The sequence below is a fragment of the Synchiropus splendidus genome, chromosome 6, assembly GCF_027744825.2.
Source record: "Synchiropus splendidus isolate RoL2022-P1 chromosome 6, RoL_Sspl_1.0, whole genome shotgun sequence".
Taxonomy (NCBI): domain Eukaryota; kingdom Metazoa; phylum Chordata; class Actinopteri; order Syngnathiformes; family Callionymidae; genus Synchiropus; species Synchiropus splendidus.
This window is the reverse complement of record NC_071339.1, coordinates 1415982-1443847: the sequence shown is the minus strand read 5'-3', so window position 1 is coordinate 1443847 and position 27866 is coordinate 1415982. Positions and strand designations below refer to the sequence as shown.

Sequence of the window (27866 nt, the reverse complement as noted above, 5' to 3'; positions counted from 1 at the left end):
GTTTGAAGGGAAAAATGTCTGTGATCATCATGACAAAGTTGACATGTGCCTTTGACACGTAAACGTGAGGAATGTTTCTCACGCTCAGGATTCAGGATCATTAAATGAGTCAATACACATCTGATTCCTGATCTGCAGGAACATTTTGACACATTCATTCATTAAACGTCTTGTTTGGAAGTGCCGTTCGGAGAGAATATATATATATATATATATACACACACAAAAACTATATGTCCAAAATAAATAATATCAGATAAATACTAACAAATAAATAAATAAATAAATAAAATAAAATAAAAAATTATATATATATATATATATATATATATATATATATATATATATATATAATTAGACTTTCTTTATTGTCATTGCACAAAAACATATATATTATACATATATATATATATATATATATATATATATATATATATATATATATATATTATAAACCGAAATAAAATAAAATTATATATATATATACATATATAATTATTTTATTAGATTTCGCACTCACATAGCGTGATCGAAACCGGAAGTGTCTTATTCTGAAAGCGTATCCGCCGGAAGCATGAGTCAGAGTTACGCTCACTTGTGGCGGAGCGTCAGTCGCGGATGAGAACTCGCGGAGTTCGAGTGCGCTCGGACACGTCGCTCACCTGCCGCCTCATCGTTGACTTGCTCGTTCAGGTCGCACGTTCCTTCGTTTTCGCTGCGCACATGTTTCGTCTATGATGGCTCAAGCGTCAACGTTTGATGTGGGAGTTTTCATCCTTATCGTTTTTGGAGCGTCTTTGGCAAACGGTGAGGAAATGTGCATTTATTTTTGTTGGATGAAAGGAAAGGTAATGTGGGAAAACATGGCTTATGTATGTTGTGTTTGTTTGTTGTTTGTTATGGATATTTAACATTTGTCAGCACTTTCCTTTTGAATGTAGGATCTATTTGATACCTGCTGTTTGACTATTATTTAGAGTAAAAATAATGAAACATTACCGAAAAGCATCGTATTATTGGTTGTCGAAATAAGATTTAAAGGTGACATGTTCAGCCAGCACTTTACAATATCAAGCCACTTGCTTTTTTAAAAATGGCCTCAGGAAATCACACTATAATTTACTCACTTTTGGAGACACAATGATTTATTTCTCGCGTGGCAAATATTTTAGACAAATCTGAAGTAAAAAACAAAAAACAAAAAAACACTGCTGAAGACGCATTTACAAACTTCTGAAATAGATTTACAAAGTCTTGGAGCAAATTAGCAAATAAAATGACAAAGCTCTTTGTGATTGTGTTGTCAGAGTTTGTAAATGTGTTTTCAGACGAGGTAAAACGGATAGAACATTGCTCTCCATTTAGTCGACTCCCAATGTCGATCCCCGAGATTGGTACTAGCAACTTTACAAGCTGTGAAGACATTTACAAACTCTGAATACAAATTGACAAGCGGTGAAATCACATTTACAAACTCTGAAAACAAATTTACAAGCGGTGAAAACACATTTACAAACTCTGTAGACAAATTGACAAGCAGTGAAAACACATTTTCAAACTTGGAAACACACTTCCAAACTCATGAAAAAAATTGTTTGCTTCAGAAGTTTGTAAATTTGTTTGAAATGTAAACGTATTTTGCTATTTGTAAATTTGTCTCAGAAGCTTGCAAATGTGTTTCAAAACTTTGTTTTGCAAGTCTCCTTTTGTGGAATCATGCCAACACCTGACTGGAGAGAGGTGATCTGTCTAAGTCAAGGGAACATATAGCCATGACTGCAGCGCTCAAAGTGGCACCACGCTGCACATTAAAGAAACATGATTCCTACACCGTCATGAAATCTATTTCCGTTGGCTTGTGGAATGAAACGCCGGACTCCACGCTGTTCTCCTTCAGGTTCCTCTTCAAGCCAAGATGTGAGCGTGAGGACGGAAGCAGAAGAGTCCAGGCTGAGCGACTTCCTGTCTGCCACAGAGGGGTTGGCGAAGGTCGGCTCTCGCAGCCAAGCCAGTCCACTCCCAGCAGCCCGCGGGCGAAGCAAGAGGTGCACATGCTACACATACAAGGATAAGGAGTGTGTCTATTACTGCCACCTGGACATCATCTGGATCAACACGCCAGAGTGAGTGTTTTGCTTTTGTCTTCACTGGTCGACAACGGGGCCTTTTTTATTCGACGTCTTTCCACTTCCTCCTGCATTAAGTCTACCACCCATTCATCTAAGCTTCGGGGGGTGTGGTGGTACAAATACTCGAACCAAACTGTGTGGGTACTGGTCCTGTATCCAAATGCAGGCGGAACTTAATTGCTTTAATATGTGTTCCGACACGGTTCGCAACCGCCGCCACAACACGTCAACAACTGGAGCTGGAGCGATGGGTTCCCAAGGTCGAGACTAATCCGGCGGCTTAGATGCTCCACGTCCGGTTTATAGTTGCATCCACACGGAAACACGCTTTCGAAATCCAATCGCTTTCTGACTGGCTTCAAATATGAAATGTGGTCTCTGAGAAAGAAAGCAATTTCAAGTTTTCAAGTGCTGTACATATGCCATGCCTGTAGTGGCCACTGTCATCGTGTCGAGCGGATGTCTGCTGGGGCTGTTCAGTGACGACTTCCCAGCCATTTTTCAAGCACTGACACAGCGCAAACTTAAAATATACGTTTTATGAATTTTTCAAATTAAAATGTAATTCAAAATAAACTTGTTGATGGTGTGCTTTGGAGGAAAAGACAGAAATGCTAAATGCTCAAAATAAACATAATAACACCTTCAGGCCCCCCGTAACTTTAGCAGAGGACAAAGTAGAATAATAACTGTTATTATGCATGTACTATATGTTTGATGTCATTTCATTTGTATATGTTGTTGATCAGTATTGGCAACATAATTCAGTATTGGGCTTGGCAGTGTTTTCTTTTGTTCAAAATTAGAGCTGGGCGATATGGCAAAAATATCACATCGCAATTCTTTTATTTTGAAATCACAATTTTGCTAGTGTCAGCTATGTTAATGGGCAAGTCTCTGCTGAGTGCAACCAAACTGCTACGCTGAGACCAGGTCATTGAGAACTTCTCGCCAACATGTCCAACGGACGTAAACATTACAGAAAGTAAGCAACAACTCTCATACAGAGAAGCACAAAGGACGAAACATGGTGGAACTGACTATAGCTTGGCTGGCCAACAAGTCCCAGGCTGAACAGAGCCACATGCTCCAAACACGTCAGGCGGTGAGGCTTCACCTGAGCAGCTGCTCACCTGACTCAGTATAGCGGTTAAAGCTCAAGGTTGCTGGTTCACGTCCGGCGCACGTCTCTTGTGCATTTGACCCTGATCCTCCTGGAAATATTAAGCACCGTAGATAGAAATGTGGGCGCCATTGACTTGACTTGCTTGGAGCACGTGCATTGAGGTTTATTGTTTATGTTTCAGAGTTAAACTCAAGTCAAAGTCTTTGTACAATATTCTGACATTTCGCTGGGATAGCTCTGAGTTTTTCCTCTTATTTCCTGTATAAACATCATCTCAACAGCAACTTGACCAAAATCGCAGCCAGTTCGGCGGCTCATTTGGTGAAGAGCCGCGTGAAACTGGGGAAAGAGCTGCGTGAAACTGGGGAAAGAGCTGCGTGAAACTGGGGAAAGAGCCGTGGGTCGGCCATCTCTGGACTATAATGTCGGTGAAGACATGACAGTTAGCTTTCACATTTTAACCACGTTTATTAGTGCATTAAACACGCGACAGCTTTTTCTGAAAAGTGTCAAATGAAGATGCAAACTTAACCGTTTTGCACAGAAAATATCAAACTGCAAGGTCTGGTTATTGAAGCTGACATTTCCTTTGAATCTTCTACGAAGGAGACATGACTGATTCTTATATTTATCTGTGTGTTTTTAACAAAGTGGTCCAGAGTGACCATTGTGGGTTTACAGTCTTTAACCTTCAGTCGCCGAGATTGTGTCACAACAGGAGTAACTCGACTAAGTATTTTGAATTTGATGCTCCACAAGTGTCAATAGAGGGTCCAAGCAAGAAGTCACGTTAGCCGTTAGCTCCGTTAGCTCGACAGTGCAGACAGTCATTGGCGTCGCAAGACTCGAAAACTCTGTCGTGACGCCGTGTGGTCGAGTTAGAGGCACATCAGGTTAAAAAAACAACTGCTGAAACGGCGTTTCTTGTCAACATAGAGCTATAGTGTATAGGATGTGACTGAGACTATCCATACGATCTCCTCACTTTGGCAGAGTGTTAGCATGTTGACGATCTACAATCGCCATATCGTCCGCCACCTTTTCATAACTGGCATCACTGAAAAACCGCCGATACGTTTATGGAAACGTACGTTTCTTCTTCCTGCCAAACCCTGTGGACCATCTGATGCAGCCATCTAAAGGGGCTTGTTGAAAGATGTGCCCTACACACTCGCTCTGGCTCTTCTGCCCTTCTGAAAACAGGTGTTCTGTTTCATAAAAATATGAAACGCCGACAGACATTTTCCAGATTTTGAATTCCAAATGTTGCGTAAAGATGGAGTTGAGGCATAACTCACTTAACAATCCCTTAACAGTCCTGAATGTCAGGTATCTCTGAGATCTTAAGCAAAGACACAGGAGGAAACTCAAAGTGAACCTAAATGTTTGTGTCTTGGGATCTGTTGTCTTTTTATTAGCTGTCAGTCATTCAGAGACACCGTTTGCTGTTCGACCAGTTGCGTCTTGAAAGGTCATAAAAGGGAAATATTTCTGTATGTAACCATGAATTCCACCATGACGCACGGCAGCCTGCTCATTTATGACAAAATTCCTGTGTGACCGGAGACTCAGGTTTATTCTGGGGTTCGTGCGTGTGAGACCGGGACCCAGGATCACAGCGAGGGCCTCACTGCCCCGAGCTGCTGGTTGCTACATGTCACTTTTGTTATGGGCCCAAAGTGTGAGTAGTGTCAGCTGCATGAATCAGGCCGCCGCAAGTTTCTGCTGTACAACTGATTTTTTTCTGTCTCACAAACAGTTGTGCGACTGTGGTCACATGCCGCTCAGAACACTGTATTACTGCTTTCAGTTCAGACGTTTAAAATGCAGGATGTAAATGTGTTTATTCATGCAAGAATTTAGTCCGTCTACTGGAGGTAGGCGGTAAGTTTTTCTTAGTGGGACTCCACCACCTGGATAATCTGGCTAATAGATGAACTTAGATAGCATGTAGCCAGTTGCTGGACTAAGCTAGCATGCAGCCAGTCGCTGGACTAAGCTAGCATGTGGCGACCTAGCTGGGCCAAGCTAGCATGTAGCCTGTAGCTCGACGAAGCTAGCATGCAGCCAGCAGCCTAACTATGACCGGACTGATGTGTGGCTGCAGCAGCTTCAGTAAACAAACTCTGAGACTCATCACGGTCTCATGACGTCTAATAACCCTCTATACAATGGAGAAGTGGTGTGTGGAACCTGATGCAGTGTGTGTTCCTGGGTCTGAGCCCATGTCTGCAGTGATCACATGACTAACCTGGTGTCAGCTGAGTTCTGGAACTAGCCACCGTCTTCACCGTCCTTCACTCAGGTGGTTTGGATCTTTAGTTCTCACACGAAGATTAGAAGATGTGACTTGTTGGTTTTAGGAGACATTAGCTGCACGCTAGCAACAGTTAGCATGGTTGCTAAGCTAGTCGAGGCTCGCGACTGTGTACTTGTGACGCATAGACCACAGAGTCTCCAGAATATTTCACTTTATCCAGTAAGTTGGGAGTTTAATCCAGAAACCTGGTGAAGGCAGCGTGTTGAGGATGGAGGCTCCATGACGGTGACGGTGCTGAACCATGGCTGGACTGATCCTGGAGCTCTGCAGTGAAACCAGTGCATCAGTCAGCACCATCACTGTCTCCACAGCTCAGTAGGACAGTGTGAAGCGGCTCCTCGCTGCCTGCTCTTCCTCTACGCTCAGAGGAAGCAGAAGGACTGGAGAGCTGTGAGGGGAACTACATTTTGAGATGGAGCATTAAGGAAGGAGTTGAATTCACCCTTGGTCTGAAAAAGGTCTTTCAATTGCCAGTGGGAAATGGTGGGTTCCCAGAATAAAAGAAGTTGACTTACAGCATTTTGAGGGACATATGCTAAAAGAAAAAAACCTCACCCTTCAATATGATGTGTCTTTGCCACCACGTCCAGCTCATATTTAAACAGGTGCAAGGTACTGCTTTGCCACTTGAACTTGTGTCAAGGTTAAGTTCTCCCTCAATGTTTTTCTTTTACCACGTAAAGATTTCCCCTCCCCCCTCGTGTGGAAACATACATATGAATGTACAGTATGTGTCAGTGAGGCTGGAATGGAAGCAGTCTCATGGGAGAGCTCGCCTGCAGCTGGAACACGAACAGATGCCTTGCAATGCTGAAAGACTTCAGACAGGGATTCAGATTCGATCGCAGGGATGCCCTCACTTTCCTGGCCTTTGATTTGAAACCAAGGTCAGCCAAGCATATGGCAGGAGGAGAAGGAGCTCTGGGTGGACCGAGCCACCAGAAAGGCTGTTCTTAAAAGGTATCCCTTATAGGGCTGACTATATGGTGTTGACAGTTTTATAGAGTTTTGAAAACGGAGATGGAGTTGAGAAAGCTCTTGGATTCACTTGAAAAAAAAATCCATGCCAGTTGCTGAGCTGCGTTGGACAACAGCGACAAACGCTATTGTGGGATTATTGATGTAGTTATATAAAGTGATCAATTGAGCACTGGACACCAGGAGCTACGGTGGCTGAGAAGCACAAAACACAGTTACGAACTTGTTAAACACATATACAGATTTATGTGATTCCTGTGTATGCAAATTTTCCAAAGAATCGTACAGAGACTGAGGGGACCAAATTACGGACAAGATCCGGAAGCGCTTGGTGCAATGTTCCACTTGTACCAATCGTGGGGGGTCACCACTGGGAGTCAAATAAATGCAGAAAGATTTACAAACACTGAGAACACTTTTACAAACTCTGAAAACAAATTTACAAACTCAGAAAAACACATTTACAAACTCTGAAAATGAATTATAAACTCTGGGAAAAATGCCTTGCTAAAGAAGGTTGAAAGTTGTTTGAAATGTTGTAAATGTGTTTTGCTATTTGTACATTTGTTTTGCACTTCTCAGCTACCGCAAGGAGCCACTTTCAAAAGTTCAGTCAAAAAGCTGTCAAGAAAACTGGACACTGCGCTGAAAACGTACATTCTTTTAACCACCCATCTGAAGCAGGCCTGAGTTCTAGGTTAAAACAATATTTTAACTGCTCCTGGTAGAAAAACTATCCCATCAATTATGACCATGATGTCAAGAAGGATTTCAACGTGTCTTTGCTGTTCCGGGGCTTTCTAACCTTGTTTTGTTTCAGCAGTAATGAAGTGACTTAAACCACCTTCTGAACGTGTCTGCTGCACATCACAGCGTCGAGCTTGAGTTGAAAAGTTCAAATGTCTTGCCGAACACAGCGAAGTATGAAGAAGCAGGGGTTTTTTCTGAGACTCTGGGACACGGAGTTAAGTTGCTGTCGCAACTCATCTGTGTTATTGAGGCCCTTTTGTTTGTGTTTCATATTCAGTGGCAGCTCTTCCTGTCATTTCCCTTTGTCAAAGTTTGCGCTTCAGTCCATGAAATGCGTTCATCTTTGGTTAAAGATGCACAGGATGGATGAGAAGCATTTATGAGGGGTGTTTCCCTGGTGGGTCGGGAGGACAGTGCAACAATCGGAGGCCCAGCTTCTGCCATTTACGCGTCCTTTACTTAAAAAATGATCTTCAGTTGCTACCTTTACCTGCTGATGCCAACCATGTAATATTGAGTCACTACACACGAGCGCAGATCCTCAGGTGGAACATGCAGTTTGTGAAATATAGACCTGAGCAACTGGCCGATATCAGTTATCGGCCGTCTCCCTGTTTACGGATTGGAGCAACTTGACCAAAACCGAAGCCAGTTCGGCGGTGAAGAGCCACATGAAACTGGGAAAAGAGCCACGTTTCAGCCAGGCCTGACTTAATGTGTCGACGTAGCACATTGAAGGCTGTATTCAGCGTCAGAATTGGACGCCACTGTCCACCTGGCCTCTCACATGACACAGTCAGAAGTGGTGGCTGGGGCAGGTTCACATGGTCTGAATTTGTGAGGGTGTTTTGATGTTCTGCCAAAGTCTTGGTGAACAAGCAGGAGGTGGCTCATGTCTGAAATGAATATTGGGTTTTCAGGAAACACATCGGGTGGGCTTTTCTTCAAACGTTTCTGCATGATATTATCATGACTATCCATCTATCTGTGAGTGAGACACAAGTCTGGGTATCTTGGGGTGAAGAATAATAGCCAACGCAAGATTTGTTTAACTATTAGAATAACTGACATTGATATCTTAAAATAACACATTCAAGTGCAAACCAACATGTTCATATACTGTTTTATCTGCGAGCTGCCATATAAAGCTGCTGAAGCTGAATACAAACAAGATCCTGTGCGAAATATTGATTTAAAAACCTTCCACAAAATCTTGTGGTCATTATCAAGAATGGAAATACTTAACAAATAACAGACGCCAAGTCAACTGAGACATAATTAGAAGAAAGAAATTCTGAAAATTTCTGGCCGATATCGATTATCGGCCGTCTCTCCCTGTTTAACGATTAGAGCGACTTGACCAAAACCGAAGCCGGTTCATTTGGTGAAGAGCCACATGAAAGGAAGGGAAAAGAGACGCTGGTTGGAAGGCTGCCGTCAGCGTCAGCATAGGGCGCTAAAGTCCACTTTACCGATGGCCATATTTCTCGGCATGGGAGTGAGGATGTGTCACAACGTGGACATCATAGGACCCTACATGAACCCCTGGTTGACAGCAGTGTATGACTCCATCGACTCATGTGTTGCAGGAACACAGTGCCGTACGGCATGTCCAGTTACCAGAGCATACGTCTGAGGCGTTCCACCAGAGGAGAGCAAGGGGCGGCCAAGAATGAGCAGCGCTGTCTGTGCGTCGCACGGAGCGACTCTGGCTGCAGCAGCTTCTGCATGAACAGGTGAGCCTACAGACGGATGGCACATTGTAAAAGCACGAGCAAAAAATAGTCACGTGGTGAATCTGTTTTACTTTGTTTCTGCTTTGATCCAAGATGTGTCGTAGTTTTGATTACAATTGCATTTGAAACTTATTTTGGTATGTTAACATTACGAATGAATCATTTGGTCTCACAATAATGTTGACAAGCGCAATAACGATATTGTTCATGGGCAATAGTTTGTGGGTTGACAGTTGTTTTCATGATCGGCTGAGACACAAAACAGAGTGTTTTCTGAGGACCCCGTAAGACAATGGCACAAATTCAATAAGTATTGCTTCATCATAAAAAACTGTCAAGTGAAATGTTTTCTTTTTCTTTCATTTCATCCATTTTTAAAGTGGAATATACGAGGGATGCACTGAGCCTTTGGATAGTGAAAAAAAGGCAAAATTCAGATCCGGATTGTGGCGTGTGACACGATCCAACAGCCTGAACCACGAGTTTCACTTCTAATCGACAACACGATGCGAAATAATGTGGCACAAATGCTGGTGAAATTTAAACTTAAGTGAACTGCTGACAAAAGTCTGGCAACCCACTCCCCAATTCTCGAAAACCTGGCAACACAATCCTCCACTGTCAGCGGCGACAGGAGCGGTTGAACACCAGTGGAAATCATTTTGACTTTCAGACCCATGTCTCTCACTTCTCCTCTTTATTTGATCACGTCTTTGGTGTCCATGGTGCCAAGTATCAAATGCAGCCGGTTCGGACCGTCGTCATGGTGACGCTTCAGCGCTAAGCGTGATCCAAACTCTGCACTGAGTGTTGAAGTTTCCGGTTCTTTGTGTTGCAGCGCGAGAACAGAATTGTGTGCTCAACCCAACTATGTGGAGTCTCCGTTTACATTAGCAGCCTGTTATATCATGGGAAATTCTGTCGTGTTTTTTAAGCACTACTATGATTATTTGAAGTATTTAATCCAATGTGAAAAATTCACATTGAATTTTTCACATTCAATCATCTTTCCCCAAAGCTTTTGGGAAAGATGAGGCTTTTGCCCAACGACCACCATCGCGCTGGTCAGCGTTGGCAATAAAACCAGCCGTGCCAAAATCCATGGATGCTAAAACCTTTGTTTTGATTTTAATATCGGTTGGGGAAAATGATTTTCGTGGACTATGCCCATCCCGACGTGTGGGTGAGCAGAGGGTCATGCTCTTTTCCAGGCGAGTCTTGACAGGCAGATGCAAGACAGCTGGCCGATCCATCCGAAGCACATGTGCACGCGGCGCAAGCTCGTGCTGCGAGCCCCATGGGGCTGTGATAGGCAGCTGCCTTTTCCAGATGAAGCAGAGCCGTGCCAAATACCAGGAAGTAGACGAACAAGCCCGGAAGAGGACTTGCTGGGAGACACAAATACTGAGAGCTGCTGTGTTCTGACTGTGAAACCTGCGGCACCTGATGTCTCCTGTGTTTCTCTTTCCAGCCCACACAGAGGACCACCCAACGTGCAGCTCCAACGTGACGGGCGGAGAGCGTCCCCAGCTCTGGGGACTGTCTGAACACACAGTACATATGTGTACATGTAAGGCACTTCTGGGTGCCTAGCAGCGCGGCGGGATGGAGACGTGGAGCTGAGCTCTCCATTCATTCTGAATTGTAAAGAGCATTTCTCCTCTGCCTCCAAAGACCTTTGGACTGGGAAATGTGACAAGCTCACTCAAGCTTTCAGCCACTTGGTTCACGCAACCCTTGCAGTAACTCTCTCTGTGTGACTCCTCCGTCATCGAGTAACAAGCTGAACTTCAAGGAATTTGCCCCTTCACATTCATCACACTGTCAGGTGTGAGCTTGTCTTGCCAGTGGGCACGTGTGGGTGCCTTGTCTCCAGGTCACCATGGTTAACTGAGCTCAATCCACCACTTGGCGTATGGGAAAGAATTTGTGCTTATATTTGATATTTGTACCTAATATATACATTAGCATTCATATGGTCATCATTTTATCACCTGTCGCAGTTTATTGTTTATTGGTTCAACACATTTAAAAACTGACAAAAGGCGTACTCTGTCCCTTGCTCAGCAGTAGATCAGGCTGTGTCCCGTCTCTCCCCCTAAACTGGGCTCAGTGTGGTGTGTCCCACTCCTCCTCACTGGCCGTTCACCACTTGATCACATGACCCCTTCAAACCCAGGGAGCTCCGGAGCTGACTTGAAACCAAGTGGGAAGATGAAGTGTGGAGAGATGTCCAGGAGACCAAAGGACTTGATTTCACAACAATGTTGGACAGGACAACAGGGACCTGTTAGTAGCCAGGACCACTCTTCCCTGTGTTGATTTTCTCTGGTATCACACGATAGTGAGCCAAATGCTCCACCGTGTCCCACAACATGAACAATACAACAGGGATGTTCAACAGTAGGTTTGGATTTCTCCTGAACAAACAACAGTGGGCTAGCATCCAGGCTAACGTTAGCATCCTCACACCTCTGACACATCTATCGCCTCAACACAGGCCCCGCCCATTTCTTCTCCATTGGTTCACCAAACCAAGTGAGATGATCAGCGCCGATGCAAGAGGTTGCAGAAACGTTGGAGCTGGCATTTCCAAAACGTTGTCTCCAACACTGGATATGCTGGAAACAAACCACAGCGCGGCAGCCAATGACACGCCGTCTTTACGCGTGACCTCATCAAGTGTCGTCCCAATTCTGAGGAACATCAGTCACTTCACTTGGTCGTGGGAGGGCGCTCACAACCAAGTGCTGGTGTTAGGGGAGACGTGGGACACAGCCTCAGACTTTATTTGTCTCTTGTGGAAGTATGTAGTGATGCTAAGTTCAAATGACAAGGAGAGTGAAGCTTATCTGATGCAGACTGTCAGTGTTCATGGTTTCACTGTCGTGGCAGGGTGGTGACCAATGCAAAACTATAGTGTCCTACTGTAAAGCTGGTTAAGACTAGATTCAGTGTAAAACATGCAAGAATAGAAGGTGTAACTGAAGTTATCGCCTGTGGGAAAATGTGTTGTGTTGCAGATAGTGATGAGACCGGTCCGATTCAGTATCGGCATCGGCCTCCAAGATGAGACCGATCCCAGAGCCCAGTTCCAGCTCCGTGTTTTCAGCCGCTCTGCCAGTTCACTGCAAACTGTGGAACAGATTTCCTGTCGAGTGGTGAGAGGCAGGAGACATGCCTCGGGAAGTCCAGTCCACGGTTTGCAGTGAGCTGGCAGAGCAGTGGTGTGAGGCTTCAGCTGGAAACATGTAGCCAGTTAGCATGCAAGCGCTTAGCAGCCAAGACTAGTTTGCTGACTAAACACAACAGCAGCCCGAGACAGTGAAGCCAGGCGTCGCAGCAGGTGAACCAACAGCTGCGTTGGATGTTTCCGATTGGCAAATGGAAGGTATGTCCCTAAATGAGCCAATATCTAGGATGTCCAACGTCACTTCACTCAGTCGGGCAACAGATTTATTGATGCTCCCAGAGCGAGTGTTGCTGATCAAATGAAGCAGCGTCTTGTTTCCATTCACTTCCTACGTACATCCGTCTTGGATTTAATAAATGCCGACGTGAGAGTTGCACATTTGTGGTCAGGATCCATGTTTCTTGGCTTCCTTCACTGACCTGTAGTTCTCTAGTTAATGCACAATAATGGTGAAAAACACAGCAAACTGAGCTCTGGTATCGGATCGGAGGAATATCGGCAGACATCCAGATTCAAGGATCAGATCTGATCCAAACGTGGATCGGTCCATCCTTATTTGTAGCAGCTTGACTGGACAAAGACGGTTTAAGTATCACGTACAGTGGAAAATAGAAGGGGCCCTTCAATGCCATTGATGCAAAATTTATCCAATGAATTGGAGTTTCTTCAGTTCAGTTCAGTTCTGTGCTTGTTTTCCCACCACAGTGCCACTTCTTTTGTCGCCCGATACCCTCCGTGTCGATGCAGAAACCAGCTCTCTTGCATTGCCATTTACAGCTTCTGTTCTCTGACTAACAACTGCGGTCAGCTGAAGCAAATACTGCCAGACCGTTTCTATGGATATATTTATTTGGTGATGTGAATGGTGGCGCTGGGAAATGGCTAAGACCAGTGCGACTGCTGCTGGCCATCATTGGATTTTTCACTTGTTTTTGTTGGAGCCCAGTTGTTGGCCACATCTGGCAAAACGGACCTGAAAGTCAAGAGCCGGTGAAATGGGTCAGCGAGTTCCTGTCAAATGTATTGTACCCATTGTAAAATGAAGGTGAACTAGTTGACGAAAATATGTTCATTGGACTGTCATTGGTCCACATTCGTCAGTACACTTGGCCCATTGGAGTGCTACTATCAGGTGGAATGTATGAGAAGAAATAAACAAATACTAATATTCTGTGTCCTGCTGTGATTCTGACGCATTAATGCATAGTGCAGTACATGAACACAAACCTAGCTCTGTCATGACAGGAGCAGGTGTTAGAGCAGGGCTCACCAACATGGAGCCCACGGGCTGTTAAAAAATAAGAGTAATTTTCATGTAATAACCATCTTATTATGTTTGAGTTTTTTCTTTTTTGTCACACCATTGGTAATTATTGTGAAAACCCAGCTATGAGACAAGTATTTGAGGGGAATATCGTTTGAGCCCCTTCTTGCTTGCCATGGTGATGGACAGGTCGAGGAGAGGTTAGATAAAGAAGCAGATGACATCGTGATCTGTGGTGAGAGCAGGGAGCAGCCTTTCAAAGGAGACAGAAACGATGGAATCCGTCAGCGTTTTGGTCAGTCACCTGAGTCTGAAACGCCCAGAGTGAGAGCTTTCATAACACATCGGCTCATCCGGAAAACACTCTGTTACAGAAGCTAGTTTCCCAGCCGGGACAACGCAGACCCAACAAAGGAAGCGTGAGTCGCCATTTCAACTGGAATCGGTGGCTCATTGGCTGCTCCTGCGATCTGCGCCTGTTCACCTGTAAATCGCTGTGGATGTAACTGAGAAAACGGACATTCCTGAGCCCTGCGCTCAGAAAACAGACCTCAGCCTGTTAGATTTATGCACCTGACGTCAGGTAAGAGGGTTATTTCTTCCGCCTGTCGATGACCTTTAGTGGGAGGGATGACGCCTGTCTGTTTTATCTTGAGCTGCTGCTGCTGCAGTTTGGTTTGGAGCGCAGGTGTGCGCAGTCTTGGGGTCAAGCTCAAATGAGCTCTGAATATGTCCCTGTTTTATGGGAGGCCAAGAATGTGTGCGGTGCGGGTGAGTAATGGCCGGAGGAAATCATTTATGAGGCTTTGACGGCTCACTTCATCACAGTCAGACGGAGGAGAACGCAGCAGAGGAACCCAAGTGGACAGCAAAACATACAGCTTCATCCCCCTTCTGTGAGTATAGGAGGATCGTTCTCAGCAAAGAGGAGGATTGCTTTACATCCTGTTGAGAGTTGTGCTAGAAATGAGACACAGAGTTCAAGACGTGGCTCAGGCCCGAACTTTCAACCCTGAAAACTTGGAAATGTGACATTCTTGCACGTCTAATGCGTAATATCTGTCAGACGAACGCCCTGTGTTTGGACACGCCCCCCACCACCCGCCCGGCCGCGGCGCTGGTGTTCACTCATGGACGATGGAGGCCGCGCCAGTTGGAAACGTTTTATTTCTTTTCTTTACAATAACTCCGAAGAAAAAACCTAATGCGCAGTGGAGGAACCGGCCGGTGACAAATGACGCGACAAGCTAACGCACCTCCAGCAGCACCTGAGGGTTTGCATGTCAGCGAGTCTCAACAAGAGCTGGTACCTCACCATATGTTGATACTATCAGTCGTGAATTAGCTGTGATACAAGCGCAACATTTCCCACACAAGTCTTGGTGCAAATGAGCCGCTAAGGGGCTTGGGTTAGCTTGGTTCACGCTAACAAGCTAACTGCCATTAGCTTGGCTGAGCTAACGTCAGTAGCGTCTGAGTGTCACTGTATCTAGTGATGTCGTGGCAAATGAAAAAACAAACTCTGCAGTTGAGATACATTATCATTTCATGTGTTGTGCGCCAACATGTGGTGAAAAAGCAAATGATCAACAATCCAAATGTACTGTTGTGAAAATGATGAAACACATGATGCGATGCATCATAAATGTGCTTGATACATACGTAATGCTCAGGAGCACGTGTGTATATGTTAAAGATGTACTTACATTCATTTGTATACAGTGGGAAATACAGTAATTGTATCCCCTCTTTCATTTCTCCTGACTATTATTATAATCATTTCTCCCAGATGAAACTTGACGTGAGTTTTTCGTGGACTACAAGTCGACAAAAACTACTACAAGTGCACATGTGACATGAAAATGTGACTAAAAGCGATGACTGTTCTGAAGTCAGACTGAAACAGCAGCCAGACACAACATGGCGTCATCTGCTGCTGCTTCTCAACTGGCTGCGCTGAGGCCAGCAGAGAAGCAGCAGTACCCTCTCTCTCACTAGCAGTGAGGTGCAGAGAAAGAGACGGTGACTTGGGACACCACGGGTATTCAACCACAGAGCTCACAAACAGAGAGAAAAGGGCTGGCGACCTTTCAGAACTCGTATAATGAGATTCCTTCCTGTCACACCAAAGTCGTACTATTCCAGTAGTAGTAAATCATACATTGAAAGTAAGTTCATGCCAAAAGAATGTGGTGGCTAAAGCAGTCGTTTGCGGTGGAAATATTGTTGCCCACATATGCAGCACTCAAGTGTAACCTGATGACCCCTCAGCCGGGGTCCTGGCTTGTCATTCTCAAGCCGCACGAGTCCAAGTCCTCAGACGGCCCCGCTAGCTCCCTAGTCTGCCCAGAGACATGTCACGCAGAGAGAGCCCTGGACACGGACGAGTCAGGAGACTTGATGGAGCATGTCCTCATCCAGGTGCCTGGGAGTCAAGAGTACTATTCCAGACTCCTTCTGGATCCTGTTTCCCCGATAGTGGTAGAGATTGGAGACCACTGCAGAGAGGAGGGGGGCTTCCAGCACTGATAAGGAGATGAGGCTTCATGACACTATTGAAGGCTTGATGAGGCTTCATGACACAGTACTGAAGGGTAGATGAGGCTTCATGACACAGTATTGAAGGGTGGATGAGGCTTCATGACACAGTACTGAAAGGTAGATGAGGCTTCATGACACAGTATTGAAGGGTGGATGAGGCTTCATGACATAGTATTGAAGGGTGGATGAGGCTTCATGACACAGTATTGAAAGGCAGATGAGGCTTCATGACACAGTATTGAAGGGTGGATGAGGCTTCATGACACAGTATTGAAAGGTAGATGAGGCTTCATGACACAGTATTGAAGGGTGGATGAGGCTTCATGACACAGTATTGAAAGGTAGATGAGGCTTCATGACACAGTATTGAAAGGTAGATGAGGCTTCATGACACAGTATTGAAGGGTGGATGAGGCTTCATGACACAGTATTGAAGGGTGGATGAGGCTTCATGACACAGTATTGAAGGGTGGATGAGGCTTCATGACACAGTATTGAAGGGTGGATGAGGCTTCATGACACAGTATTGAAAGGTAGATGAGGCTTCATGACACAGTATTGAAGGGTGGATGAGGCTTCATGACACAGTATTGAAAGGTAGATGAGGCTTCATGACACAGTATTGAAGGGTGGATGAGGCTTCATGACACAGTATTGAAGGGTGGATGAGGCTTCATGACACAGTATTGAAAGGTAGATGAGGCTTCATGACACAGTATTGAAGGGTGGATGAGGCTTCATGACACAGTATTGAAAGGTAGATGAGGCTTCATGACACAGTATTGAAGGGTGGATGAGGCTTCATGACACAGTATTGAAAGGTAGATGAGGCTTCATGACACAGTATTGAAGGGTGGATGAGGCTTCATGACACAGTATTGAAAGGTAGATGAGGCTTCATGACACAGTATTGAAGGGTGGATGAGGCTTCATGACACAGTATTGAAAGGTAGATGAGGCTTCATGACACAGTATTGAAGGGTGGATGAGGCTTCATGACACAGTATTGAAAGGTAGATGAGGCTTCATGACACAGTATTGAAGGGTGGATGAGGCTTCATGACACAGTATTGAAAGGTAGATGAGGCTTCATGACACAGTATTGAAGGGTGGATGAGGCTTCATGACACAGTATTGAAAGGTAGATGAGGCTTCATGACACAGTATTGAAGGGTGGATGAGGCTTCATGACACAGTATTGAAAGGTAGATGAGGCTTCATGACACAGTATTGAAGGGTGGATGAGGCTTCATGACACAGTATTGAAAGGTAGATGAGGCTTCATGACACAGTATTGAAGGGTAGATGAGGCTTCATGACACAGTATTGAAGGGTGGATGAGGCTTCATGACACAGTATTGAAAGGTAGATGAGGCTTCATGACACAGTATTGAAGGGTGGATGAGGCTTCATGACACAGTATTGAAAGGTAGATGAGGCTTCATGACACAGTATTGAAGGGTAGATGAGGCTTCATGACACAGTATTGAAAGGTAGATGAGGCTTCATGACACAGTATTGAAGGGTGGATGAGGCTTCATGACACAGTATTGAAAGGTAGATGAGGCTTCATGACACAGTATTGAAGGGTAGATGAGGCTTCATGACACAGTTTTGATGGGTAGATGAGGCTTCATGACACAGTATTGAAGGGTAGATGAGGCTTCATGACACAGTTTTGATGGGTAGATGAGACTTCATGACACAGTATTGAAAGGTAGATGAGGCTTCATGACACAGTATTGAAGGGTAGATGAGGCTTCATGACACAGTATTGAAAGGTAGATGAGGCTTCATGACACAGTATTGATGGGTAGATGAGGCTTCATGACACAGTATTGAAGGGTAGATGAGGCTTCATGACACAGTTTTGATGGGTAGATGAGGCTTCATGACACAGTATTGAAGGGTAGATGAGGCTTCATGACACAGTATTGAAGGGTAGATGAGGCTTCATGACACAGTATTGAAGGGTAGATGAGGCTTCATGACACAGTTTTGATGGGTAGATGAGGCTGCCTGTGCTGTATTATGTTTGGATTTGAACAACTGATTCAATGAAACATAATTTCTAAACCTAGTGGGCTCTGAAAATGTGAACACTGTTTCACGAAGCCTCATCAACCCATCACTAGACTAATATCTTAATAACCATGAATTTAGGATTCAGTGCAAAACAATAGAGAAGCGCTACACTTGGAAGAAATAAATAAATCAATGGATGTTTTTTGTCCCCATGATGCGTCACGGTTTCCAGTAAAACTATGTGCGATAAAGCGTGAAAGTGTTGTTATTTCTCCATCTATTTCTTAGTGCATGTGTGAGATGAGTGCGTGCGGTATCCTCTCACTTGTCAGAAGTTGGAAGTTACCTTGCAGGAGATCACAGAGAGACGAGTGCGGCACATATTTGATCAGCTGCCGTGTCTCTCAGATTTGTTTGTACTTGCCAACTGACACATGCGAGGTGGAAACTGTCAGTGATAGAAGTATTAAAGAGACGTGTGTAACAACATAATGACCGCAGGGTGAGGGGCTGGGGAAAGGGTTATGGCAATGAGAGGATGGAGTGACACACGTGTGTGTGTGTGTACAAGTATTAATATTCCAGTATGGGCCAGTCTTTGACACTGATCTTATGGGGACATTTGGGTCGGTCCACACAGAGTTTTGAGGGTGAAAACAAACCAATTAACTGGGTGATTCTAACTGGGTTCCAGTTTGGTTCAGAGTCCTGGTTCAGGTGAGCCATGTGTTTCGCTTAGGTTTAGGGGAGAGGGTGGGTTAAAGGGTGATGGCTAGGAGAGACACAAGTGTGTGTGCGACTTCTGCATCTCACTTGGGAGGAGAAAACTCGCTTGATGGCCATCAATATGTGACACTTCATGCCTTCGGCTGGAGACCAATGCAGATAAAACTAGGAAAAGTCTGTACTTACCGGTCTCCAGTCCAGTCCAGTCCAGTCCAGACAGCAGGATGCTACACGCAGGCAAAGACGTATGCTGGGGTGGTCCCACCTTTCTACCTGGCTGTCACCAACTGCTCGGTGGCTGTGACTAGGCACCTACAGTACAGACAAGCAAACATTCAGGAAACACTCAAGTCCATGAGACACTGTAAGTCACTCGTCCACCTGTGTACGTCTTCTTCTTCTTCTTCTCCTTCTTTTTCTTCTTCTTCTTCTTCTTCTTTTTTCATCTTCTCCCTTCAGTGGTGGCCACAGTGGATCCTCTTCCTCCATCTCCCCCTGTCCTCTGCCTCCTCTTCTCTCAAACCTACGATCCTCATGTCCTCCTTCACCACCTCTATCAATCTCCTCTGTGGCCTTCCTCTCCACCTTCTGCCTGGCAGTTCCAACATCTCAACATCTTCATCTACCACTGTACTGGCTCTCTCTCTCTCCTCTGAACCATCTCCATCCAGCCTCTCTGACTTGGTCTCCTAAACACCTGAGCACATGTGCTGTCCCTCTGATCCTATCATCATGCTGCTCTCACTCCCAGAGAGAAGCTCAGCATCTTCATCTCTGCTACCTCCAGCTCTGCCTCCTGTCTTCTCCTCAGTGCCACTGTTTCCAGACCATACAACGTTGCTGGCCTCACCAGCCTTCTGGACACTTTCCCTTTCATCCTTTTGTCACACCTGACACTTTTCTCCAATGATTCCATCCTGCCTGCAGCCGGTTCTTCACCTCCCTCTCACACTCTCCATGGCCCTGGACAGTTGAGCCTGAGCACTTCAAACCCCTCACCTTCTTTATCTCTGCATCCTGTAACTTCACCTGTCCACTCGGCTCCCTCTCATCCACACAGTTGACCTCTGTTTGCGTTGCTGTATATTACTGGACTGTGGGAAGACACCGGAGTTCCAGGATGAAACCCACACAAGGGGGGAGCCCCACCCAGAGAGGATCCAGGAGATGCCTCCAGCTGGATTGTTGACTGAGTTAGTTTAGGCTGCTGGTGATTCCCATACGTCGACGCTCTGCAAGTGTTGAGGAAACTTTCCCTTTAAACTGAAAACTGTTTGTGCTTTCAATGATGGAACATCCCATTCGCTACGGATCATGTGGTCATTATTCAGAAATCCACCAGACATAAGAGGCGTTGGAATCTGGGAGGCGGTCTTGGATGACAACAGCATCGGTGACTTTGAATTACGGAGCCCAGGAATTCACCCTGGACAGCTTGATAGATTGCAGCTCGTGTTTCTCCGAAATCAACTCTGTAAGAACAGAAACTGATTTGTGGTCATTGGAGAGTTTGCATCCATTATGCAGGGGATCAGCGAGACAAGGAAGCATTGTTGTTGCTGGCAGCCACGCTCAACATATGTGGCTGGGCTTTACTCAACAATATTCCCCCCAAAAATAATGAAGAATCAAATCAATCTCAGGAAGAACCACCTACCTTTATGGCACAAACTAGTAGCGAACCACGCCTTCCATCTTGGAGCGCTATGGCAGGGAACTTCCTGTCCAACACCAAGGTGAAGCGTCCTGCCTGCTGAGTAGAGGGAAAGTTCTTGTTGTCAATCTTGGGTCTGAGGTTCGGGCGGAGTCTGTGGGGTCCACAATACTTGCTGAGACTAGAGTCCACAGGTTTTAAGCTGGTCCTCAAAGGGCCACAGTGGCTGCAGGTCATTGTTCCAACTATGGCTGCACAGATCGATTGGCCGATTTATCGGCGCCGATATGGGCGTTTATTAAATGACAGATATTAGAGAAGTGTTGCCAAGTCAGCAAAGTTTGGCCTGACCACACCCCCATGGGTGTTTGCACCCTGTTTTAGTTTGCCTCTAAACGTGCGTGAAACGTGACAGAGACCAGAGCGACGATAAAGACAGGACTAGCAGACTTAGCTGAACATAGCCACGTCAACAGTGGATCATCTTTTGGTTTGCTGCCAGTTTGTTGCAGTTTTATGTCGAGGACGTTCACGTCAAAGTTCTCCTGCATTGCTCCTTTAAAAAAACATTTATCTTGCCTTGCTGTCTTCTTAAAAGTAATTCCACAAATTCCCACCTCATCTTGTTCACGTGAAGCCAGGTCTTGTGCCATTCCACAAATTCCCACCTCATCTTGTTCACGTGAAGCCAGGTCTTGTGCCTCATCTCGCCTCCGTCCACTCGTGCAGTTTTCTGGACGACCAGATGTTTTTCCTTCATTCTTGAAGGCTGAGTGACAGACATGTTGGCTGCTCATCTGTGTCCCATCATCACCATCTTGACCTGATGTGGAGCAGCTGGAGACAAGCAGAGGACCATCCGTCAGAGCGGGAGCGCCTGGAGGCTCTTTGCTGTACAACAGTTTTAGATTTGCTTCATACTGAAAAACAGTTAGCGGAAGGGACTCTGACTCAGAGGCCTTCAAAATCCCAGGTACAAATCCTGGAAATGCTCGACTCACCATACAAGTTGAAATTTGAACCATTCAACATGCACAACACGTTTTAGACACAAGAAACCCAACATTACGGAGAAGAAAAGAAAGAACAGCAAGTCAATTGAGGCTCACTGACGATTGGGATCCCTGACGATCAACTCCACTTAAGAAGACTCAAGAGCAATGAACCCAAGTACACAGTACATTATTGTTAGATTGCACCATTCTTTCAAGTGCTGCACCTTATCGTACTTAATGAGCCTTTTAATAAGTTGTCATACATGATGATGAAGATTCGTAACAGCTCCTCATAATGACGTCTAACGCAGTGTTTTCCAACCTGTTACAAGGCGAGCCGTACCACCAGTGGAACCAGTGGAAGCGCACTTCTGCTTAGTCCAAAGTTCTGAAGAAAATCTCTTTTCATTTGTCAAAAATTGTTGCTACTGACACTTGGCTATTTTTGGCATATTTGCAGGATTCATTTATTTTAAATAAGTGTTTCAGTTTGAACACAATCTCACATGCGCTTTTGAGACTTGTGATAGAACTTTATTCTAATTTGTGGAATTTCCAGACAAATCTTTAACATTCTTTACCTCAGCTTCATCACTATAATGATTCTTTCTCTTCACATTTTCTTTGTTCTGCATTTAGTTTTTATCCAAATTTTAAACAAACTTTGATCGTGTCAATAAAGTTTTGAAGTGAGACGTCACGTTAGCCATTAGCTCTGTTAGCTCTGTCAGCTCTGTTAGGTCCTTTATTCTCAACCTCAATCCTCAAAAATCTTGAAAAATTCTTACTATGATCAAGGTTCTTAGACAGTTAACTTGGGGAACAATCTTGTGGAACCCCATGACCTCCTTCGGTATTGAGGAATACCCAGAATCCTTTGCGTCGAATGGTGTCGAAAACAAAGAGACCGTGGTACAAATGTAAATATTTTCCTTGTTAATGGAGATATAGAAGACAAAAGACACACATGACGGCGCTTCGGAGTAATGCTGCCCCCAACAGGCTCAAGTCCTGCATCCCACTTCATAGGAACAAAATCCTTTCAACGTAAGGTTTTAAGGAATGAGGGTGAAGGCTAAGGTAGGAATCGCCAAGTTACATAATGTGACTTCAGTTCTATGATTACGTGCGACACCCTGTAACGGGCTTCGCTATTGGTTGGAGTGGAGGTAACCAAGCTGGTTGGAGGGCAGAGCACTGGAATTCACCCTCTGAGTCACTGAAAGATAAGTTGTGCGTTTGACCAGCTTCTTTGCTGCGAGTGTGAGGGAAGAGCAGCAGTGCAGCCAGTGACGGACGAACCAGCGCGTCTGCATAGATCTGTAGTGTATAGAGTGAATGTGGTAGCTCCTCAACAGGTTCTAGTTGTTCATGATTTAATGCCATCATATTGTCCACCTCTGTCTCGGGATCATTTCCCGCAGCAACCCCTGACAGCTTGAAGTAAAGTGTCACTGAAGTTGTTTTCAGAAACAAAATAAAAGCATAAATAAGATAGAATAGAAGTCGATCTCCTGCTTTAAAAGTGACTACAACTCGCCCACATTTGAGAAGGTTTCTGATCAGATTAGACTGTATTACATTGTCTTCACGCTTATTACAGTGAGAGGCTCCATCTGTTTCCAGGAGTTGCCGCTCATCATCCATGGAAGCTCAAGCAAAGCAGCGATGCTCAAAGCCTACAGGAGGCCAGGAGAAGAAACCTGATCGATGGCTTCCGCAGCTGTCATCTGATTCTAGGATGAAACTGAAGCCCGGGAGAGATAGAAACATGGCCGTGGCATTAAGGTCACCGAGGGCTTTGTCCAGGTGAGCTCTTCATGTCAGGTGGTTTCCAGTTTTCAGGGGGTTGGAGACGGAGAAGCAGCTCGCTGTTGTTGCCGTTACGCCTCTCCATTACAACACACATGATCCCAGACATCATTCATCACCATGTACCACTCACTTCTGACCCAAATATCAGAGGTGGCTTCCCAAGTGAAAATGAGATTTATCCTCAAATGTCGCTGCAATAATAAATATAAGGTTCCCCTTCAGAGGTGTTGACAAACAGGAGGTCATTAGAAACATCATCCCATGGGAGCTTTATTTCTGAAGGAAAACGTTACGTGTACAAACGTGTACACCAAAGGATGTTTCAGTTCAAATGACTCGAAAGTACAACAAAAATCATGAGCAAAACTTGAATCAATCAGTCAGAAAAAGCTTCATTGAATTATTAAATCTACTATGCGATAAAAGTGAAAGCACTTCTCAACTCATCCTAACTTGTTTATTTATTTCACATCAAGTGTGAGGAACAATGTCGACCTCCTCTGCAGAGAACGTGCAGGTTTTTGAGGAGGACATACGTCTGCGTCCACAACTTTCATCAATGCAGCCATCTCAACACTACTGCTAGTATCTCAGTGTCAAAGCTTGTTCTGTCATGTGATCTCAATCAAACACCTTTTCATTCATTATTGTCACCGGAGATCAGACGGACTGGAGTCAGGCGGGTAACACCAGTCAGTGCCATCAATGATGGTCCATAACGGCTCTGAAGAGGTGTCCTCGTTTTCAGAAGCCGCTGGGTGGCGCTCTTGCTTTGGAAATGATGTGCGGTTTCATTGAATGAGTTGTTCAAGTCAAGTCAAACATTAGACAGCAGACAGCGCCACCTGGTGGCCTCTGAGAGTCAGGACACTGTGTCATGAAGCTGCATCAATTCCTCACTACTGTGTCACGAAGCCTCATCAATGCTTCACTACTGTGTCATGAAGCCTCATCTGCTCCTCAGTACGATGTCATGAAGCCGTATCAATGCTTCACTACTGTGTCATGAAGCCTCATCCACCCATCAATACTGTGTCATGAAGCCTCATCTACCTCTCAATACTGTGTCATGAAGCCTCATCAATGCTTCACTACTGTGTCATGAAGCCTCATCTACCTCTTAACACTGTGTCATGAAGCCTCATCAATGCTTCACTACTGTGTCATGAAGCCTCATCAACCCATCAAACATTGTTAGAACATAATCCATGACCACCATAGAGTCATCCAAGTCCTCAACACACAGAGGTCTGGTTCGGCAGAATTCACAAGTCTGCCTGGAAGAGAACGCGAGCAACTTCCCAGACAGAACTGTGATCTAGTAAAGGCTTAAAAGTTAGTTGCAGCAGCACCTGCGGACGCCAGCAGCGAGGCGTTAGAAGAGGTCGAGAGTTCGCGACGCATCTGGGAGCAAGCTGCCTCTCTGCAGATACATGAGGGACGACCAGGTGGGAGCCACGTGACCAAGTGGAGAGGAGGAAGGTGAAGACGTGTCTCTATCTCCTGAATGTTGATGTGGAGAAACACTCTCCGATTCAACTTCCAGGTCCTCAAACGTCCATTTTGAAAATGAATACAATAATAATAAAAGCATGTATTTGAGATGTCTGATATTCATCTTGACCAAACTGTTCTCATCACAAACTGTCATGAGGTCCATTGGGGTCTAGGACCCAGAGGCAGGAGACGGAGCTGGATCGGATTTGAACCGTGGGGTTTAATCCAAACAACAACCTGAAAGGTCAACACAAGAGGAGGGCGAGGACAGAACTAGGCGACGAGAAGACAGCGACCGGGTTAGATGGTTACTTGACTTGACGTGGAGACTAGACTTGACGGGCCAAGACGTTGACTTGATTAGACAAGACGAGACTCGACCAGGCTGTTGCTGACTCCTGCAGGTCATGTGTTGCTGCTCCGAGTCACGTTGTCACTTCCTGGTGAGACTGCGCTGAAAACAAGATGGAGGCTGGGGGTCAGGTCCGCCATGGGGTGGCCCTCATTTCACTCTACATGATACCACCTCTCAGTTGCGATTTAAAGCTCCTCAAACAGCCCCTCTTTCTGGTGGCGCCGGCACGAAGGAGGGGAAAAGGTGGCGACTTGGAGCGGCTCTGCCCAAACGCAACATGTGTGGCTCCAAAGGATAAATGGAGGATGAGCTCACACTGAGACAAGTGAATTTTACCATGTGATGGAGAAACCATTTCAACGTCAGTCACATGTGAGTTTACTTTGACTCTTGACTCTTGTATTTTTTTTGTTTTGTTTTTTTAAATCTTCCTAATGAATTTTTGTGGAAAAGAAAGAAAAACCACATCCGACTGTTGAAAGCACTGATGAAAGTCAGACGTGTTTGCAGAGTCAGTGCACTGGAGATGAAGAGGAAGGAATTGAAAAGACTGCAGCTCATAAACTGTGGGAGAGATGCTGGGATTTGAAGGGCTCAAAGAGATGAGACTAAATCAGAGCCAACGCTGGATGGAAACTGAAGGAGAGCGAGGGTCGTGACCCGGCGGAAACAGAGGAATTCACCAACCTGAAAGCTCCTATGAGGTGTATATATATATATATATATATATATATATATATATATATATATATATATATATATATATATATGATGCAGCAGACACCTGGCAGCTAGGATGAGAACAACAACAACAAACATGGAGGAATCCTCCCTGAACCAAAGCAAACTAAAGCATCTGTTGGCTTTGCTTCAGGGAGGTTTTTCACTCCACAATGTCCAGGGTTTCCACCACTCTGGATGGACTTGAGATTCTGATACAAATATTCTCCAGACACTAAAAGAGCTTCAGTTGAACTCAGGTGATATAAAGACTTGAATATGATGATTTATTGTATGATGATACAATGATTTATTGTGTTGTTGCCAAACTGTCACTTAAATGTATGTATGGCTCCATCATTTGATTCAATAATACACCTATATATATATATAAACCTAACCATCCAAAACACATGGGTCAGCTGAACCAGAACCACCTGAACACAGTTAGATTCCCCAGTTATTTTGAAGTTTTAACCCTCAAACTGAGGCTTAACCTTGTGGGCACATAAACTCATGAGGGCTCCACAATGTGATGCTGTCCCAAAAAACTTGGACCTCATTAGGATATATATGCTTAAACACACACACACTATCCTTATGAGGACCTCTCACGGCCATAACCCTTTCCCCAGCCTCTCCCCCTGAACATATCCAATAAAACATGGCTCCCCTGAACCAGGGCCTAAACCAAAGCTAAGTTCAACAATAAAGACCCAGTTGTTTTGCAGTTTCAATCCTCAAATTGAGGCGTAACCTCGTGGGCACGAGGGTGGAGAAGTGAAATATGTGTGACACTTTATCCACGGGGACAGGGTGTTAATACTCACAGACTCCTGAACAGTGAAAGTGGAGTCTCTCTGTGCTGCTGCTGCCTCTGCGCTGACCTTGGTCTGTCACCAGAGGAACCATCTGCGCTGGTGTGCTCCCACTGCTGTGTCTGGCCTGGACCCCCCTCCACTGCATCTGACAACACTCACACTCCCAGGTCTTTTATCACTCCAACAGCCCAGGGCACATCAAGTGACCTGCCTCTCAGCTCAGCTGCCTGCTGGAGCTCCATGCTGTATTGAGATGAATGTTGTCCCACAGCGAAGGAGGAACAGGAGCCTGAAGGAAAATGAGAATGTGGATCACATAGGGAGGAAAACGTGACCTGCTGGAGTATTTACAGGCTCAGAGGTAAAGGTCTGAGGTATTCATCAAGTCACGCAGTTACCCCGACAGAGAGGACGGAGGCCAGACGTACGCCAACTGTCTTTTACGGGGTTGATGAGGCTTCAAGACACATGAGTGAAGGGAGGATAAGGCTTCATGACACTGTATTGAAGGGTTGATGAGGCTTCATGATTCAGTATTGAAGGGTGGATGAGGCTTCATGATTCAGTATTGAAGGGTGGATGAGGCTTCATGACACTGTATTGAAGGGTTGATGAGGCTTCATGATTCAGTATTGAAGGGTGGATGAGGCTTCATGATTCAGTATTGAAGGGTGGATGAGGCTTCATGATTCAGTATTGAAGGGTGGATGAGGCTTCATGACATATGAGTGAAGGGAGGATAAGACTTTCATGACACAGTAGTGAAGGGTAGATGAGGCTTCATGACACAGTATTGAACAGTAGATGAGGCTTCATGACACAGTAATGAAGGGAGGATAAGGCTTCATGACATAGTATTGAAGGGTAGGTGAGGCTTCATGACAGAACATAGAAGGAGAGATGAGGCTTTATGACAGAGTAGTGAAGGGTTGATTATGCTTCATAACTCATCAACCCTGAATATTGAAGTGTGGATGAGGCCTCATGACACATGAGTGAAGGATGGATGAGGCTTCATGACACAGTATTGAAGGGAAGATGAGACTTCATGACACAACATAGAAGGAGAGATGAGGCTTTATGACACAGTAGTGAAGAGTCGATGAAGCTTCATCAAACAGTGTCCAGATTTTCAGAAAACCTCACATCATTTGTAAACCAAGAGCGCTGTCTAGTGGCCTCTGAAAACTAGGACCCTGTTTCATCAACCCTGCAGCACTG

At 45.1% G+C, this 27866-nt stretch overlaps 2 protein-coding genes across 8 annotated transcripts in view; one reads left to right on the top strand and one right to left on the bottom strand.

The window, feature by feature from the left end:
• Window positions 1–26784, bottom strand: part of LOC128761233 (G-protein coupled receptor 22-like) — a 51338-nt gene extending 24554 nt beyond the window's left edge. For 3 of the 7 annotated variants that reach the window (XM_053869339.1, XM_053869338.1, XM_053869334.1), the window contains exons 1-5: window positions 26655–26779; window positions 21060–21279; window positions 20446–20541; window positions 19170–20260; window positions 18975–19100 (exon numbers count right to left, since the gene is read on the bottom strand). In XM_053869339.1, coding sequence (XP_053725314.1) covers window positions 18975–19100; window positions 19170–19277 — 234 coding nt within the window. In that variant the 5' untranslated portion in view covers window positions 19278–20260; window positions 20446–20541; window positions 21060–21279; window positions 26655–26779. Of the gene's footprint in view, window positions 1–18974; window positions 19101–19169; window positions 20261–20445; window positions 20542–21059; window positions 21280–26654 lie in introns of those variants that run through there. The other 4 variants (XM_053869343.1, XM_053869335.1, XM_053869336.1 and 1 more) reach the window with 4 other exon arrangements.
• On the top strand, window positions 632–13388 carry LOC128761234 (endothelin-3-like). Its single transcript, XM_053869350.1, has 4 exons — window positions 632–807; window positions 1898–2123; window positions 8893–9039; window positions 10511–13388. Exons 1-4 carry the CDS (start codon window positions 735–737, stop codon window positions 10584–10586), a joined length of 522 nt encoding a protein of 173 aa, XP_053725325.1. The 5' UTR covers window positions 632–734; the 3' UTR covers window positions 10587–13388.
• Window positions 26785–27866: the final 1082 nt, after the last annotated feature.

Bases quoted from the DNA above. Each gene is read 5' to 3' on its own strand.
- LOC128761234 (XM_053869350.1), top strand. From the start codon at position 735: ATGATGGCTCAAGCGTCAACGTTTGATGTGGGAGTTTTCATCCTTATC. The intron at 808-1,897 runs GTGAGGAAATGT...GTTCTCCTTCAG, and splicing joins TGGAGCGTCTTTGGCAAACG to GTTCCTCTTCAAGCCAAGAT. The intron at 2,124-8,892 runs GTGAGTGTTTTG...CATGTGTTGCAG, and splicing joins ATCTGGATCAACACGCCAGA to GAACACAGTGCCGTACGGCA.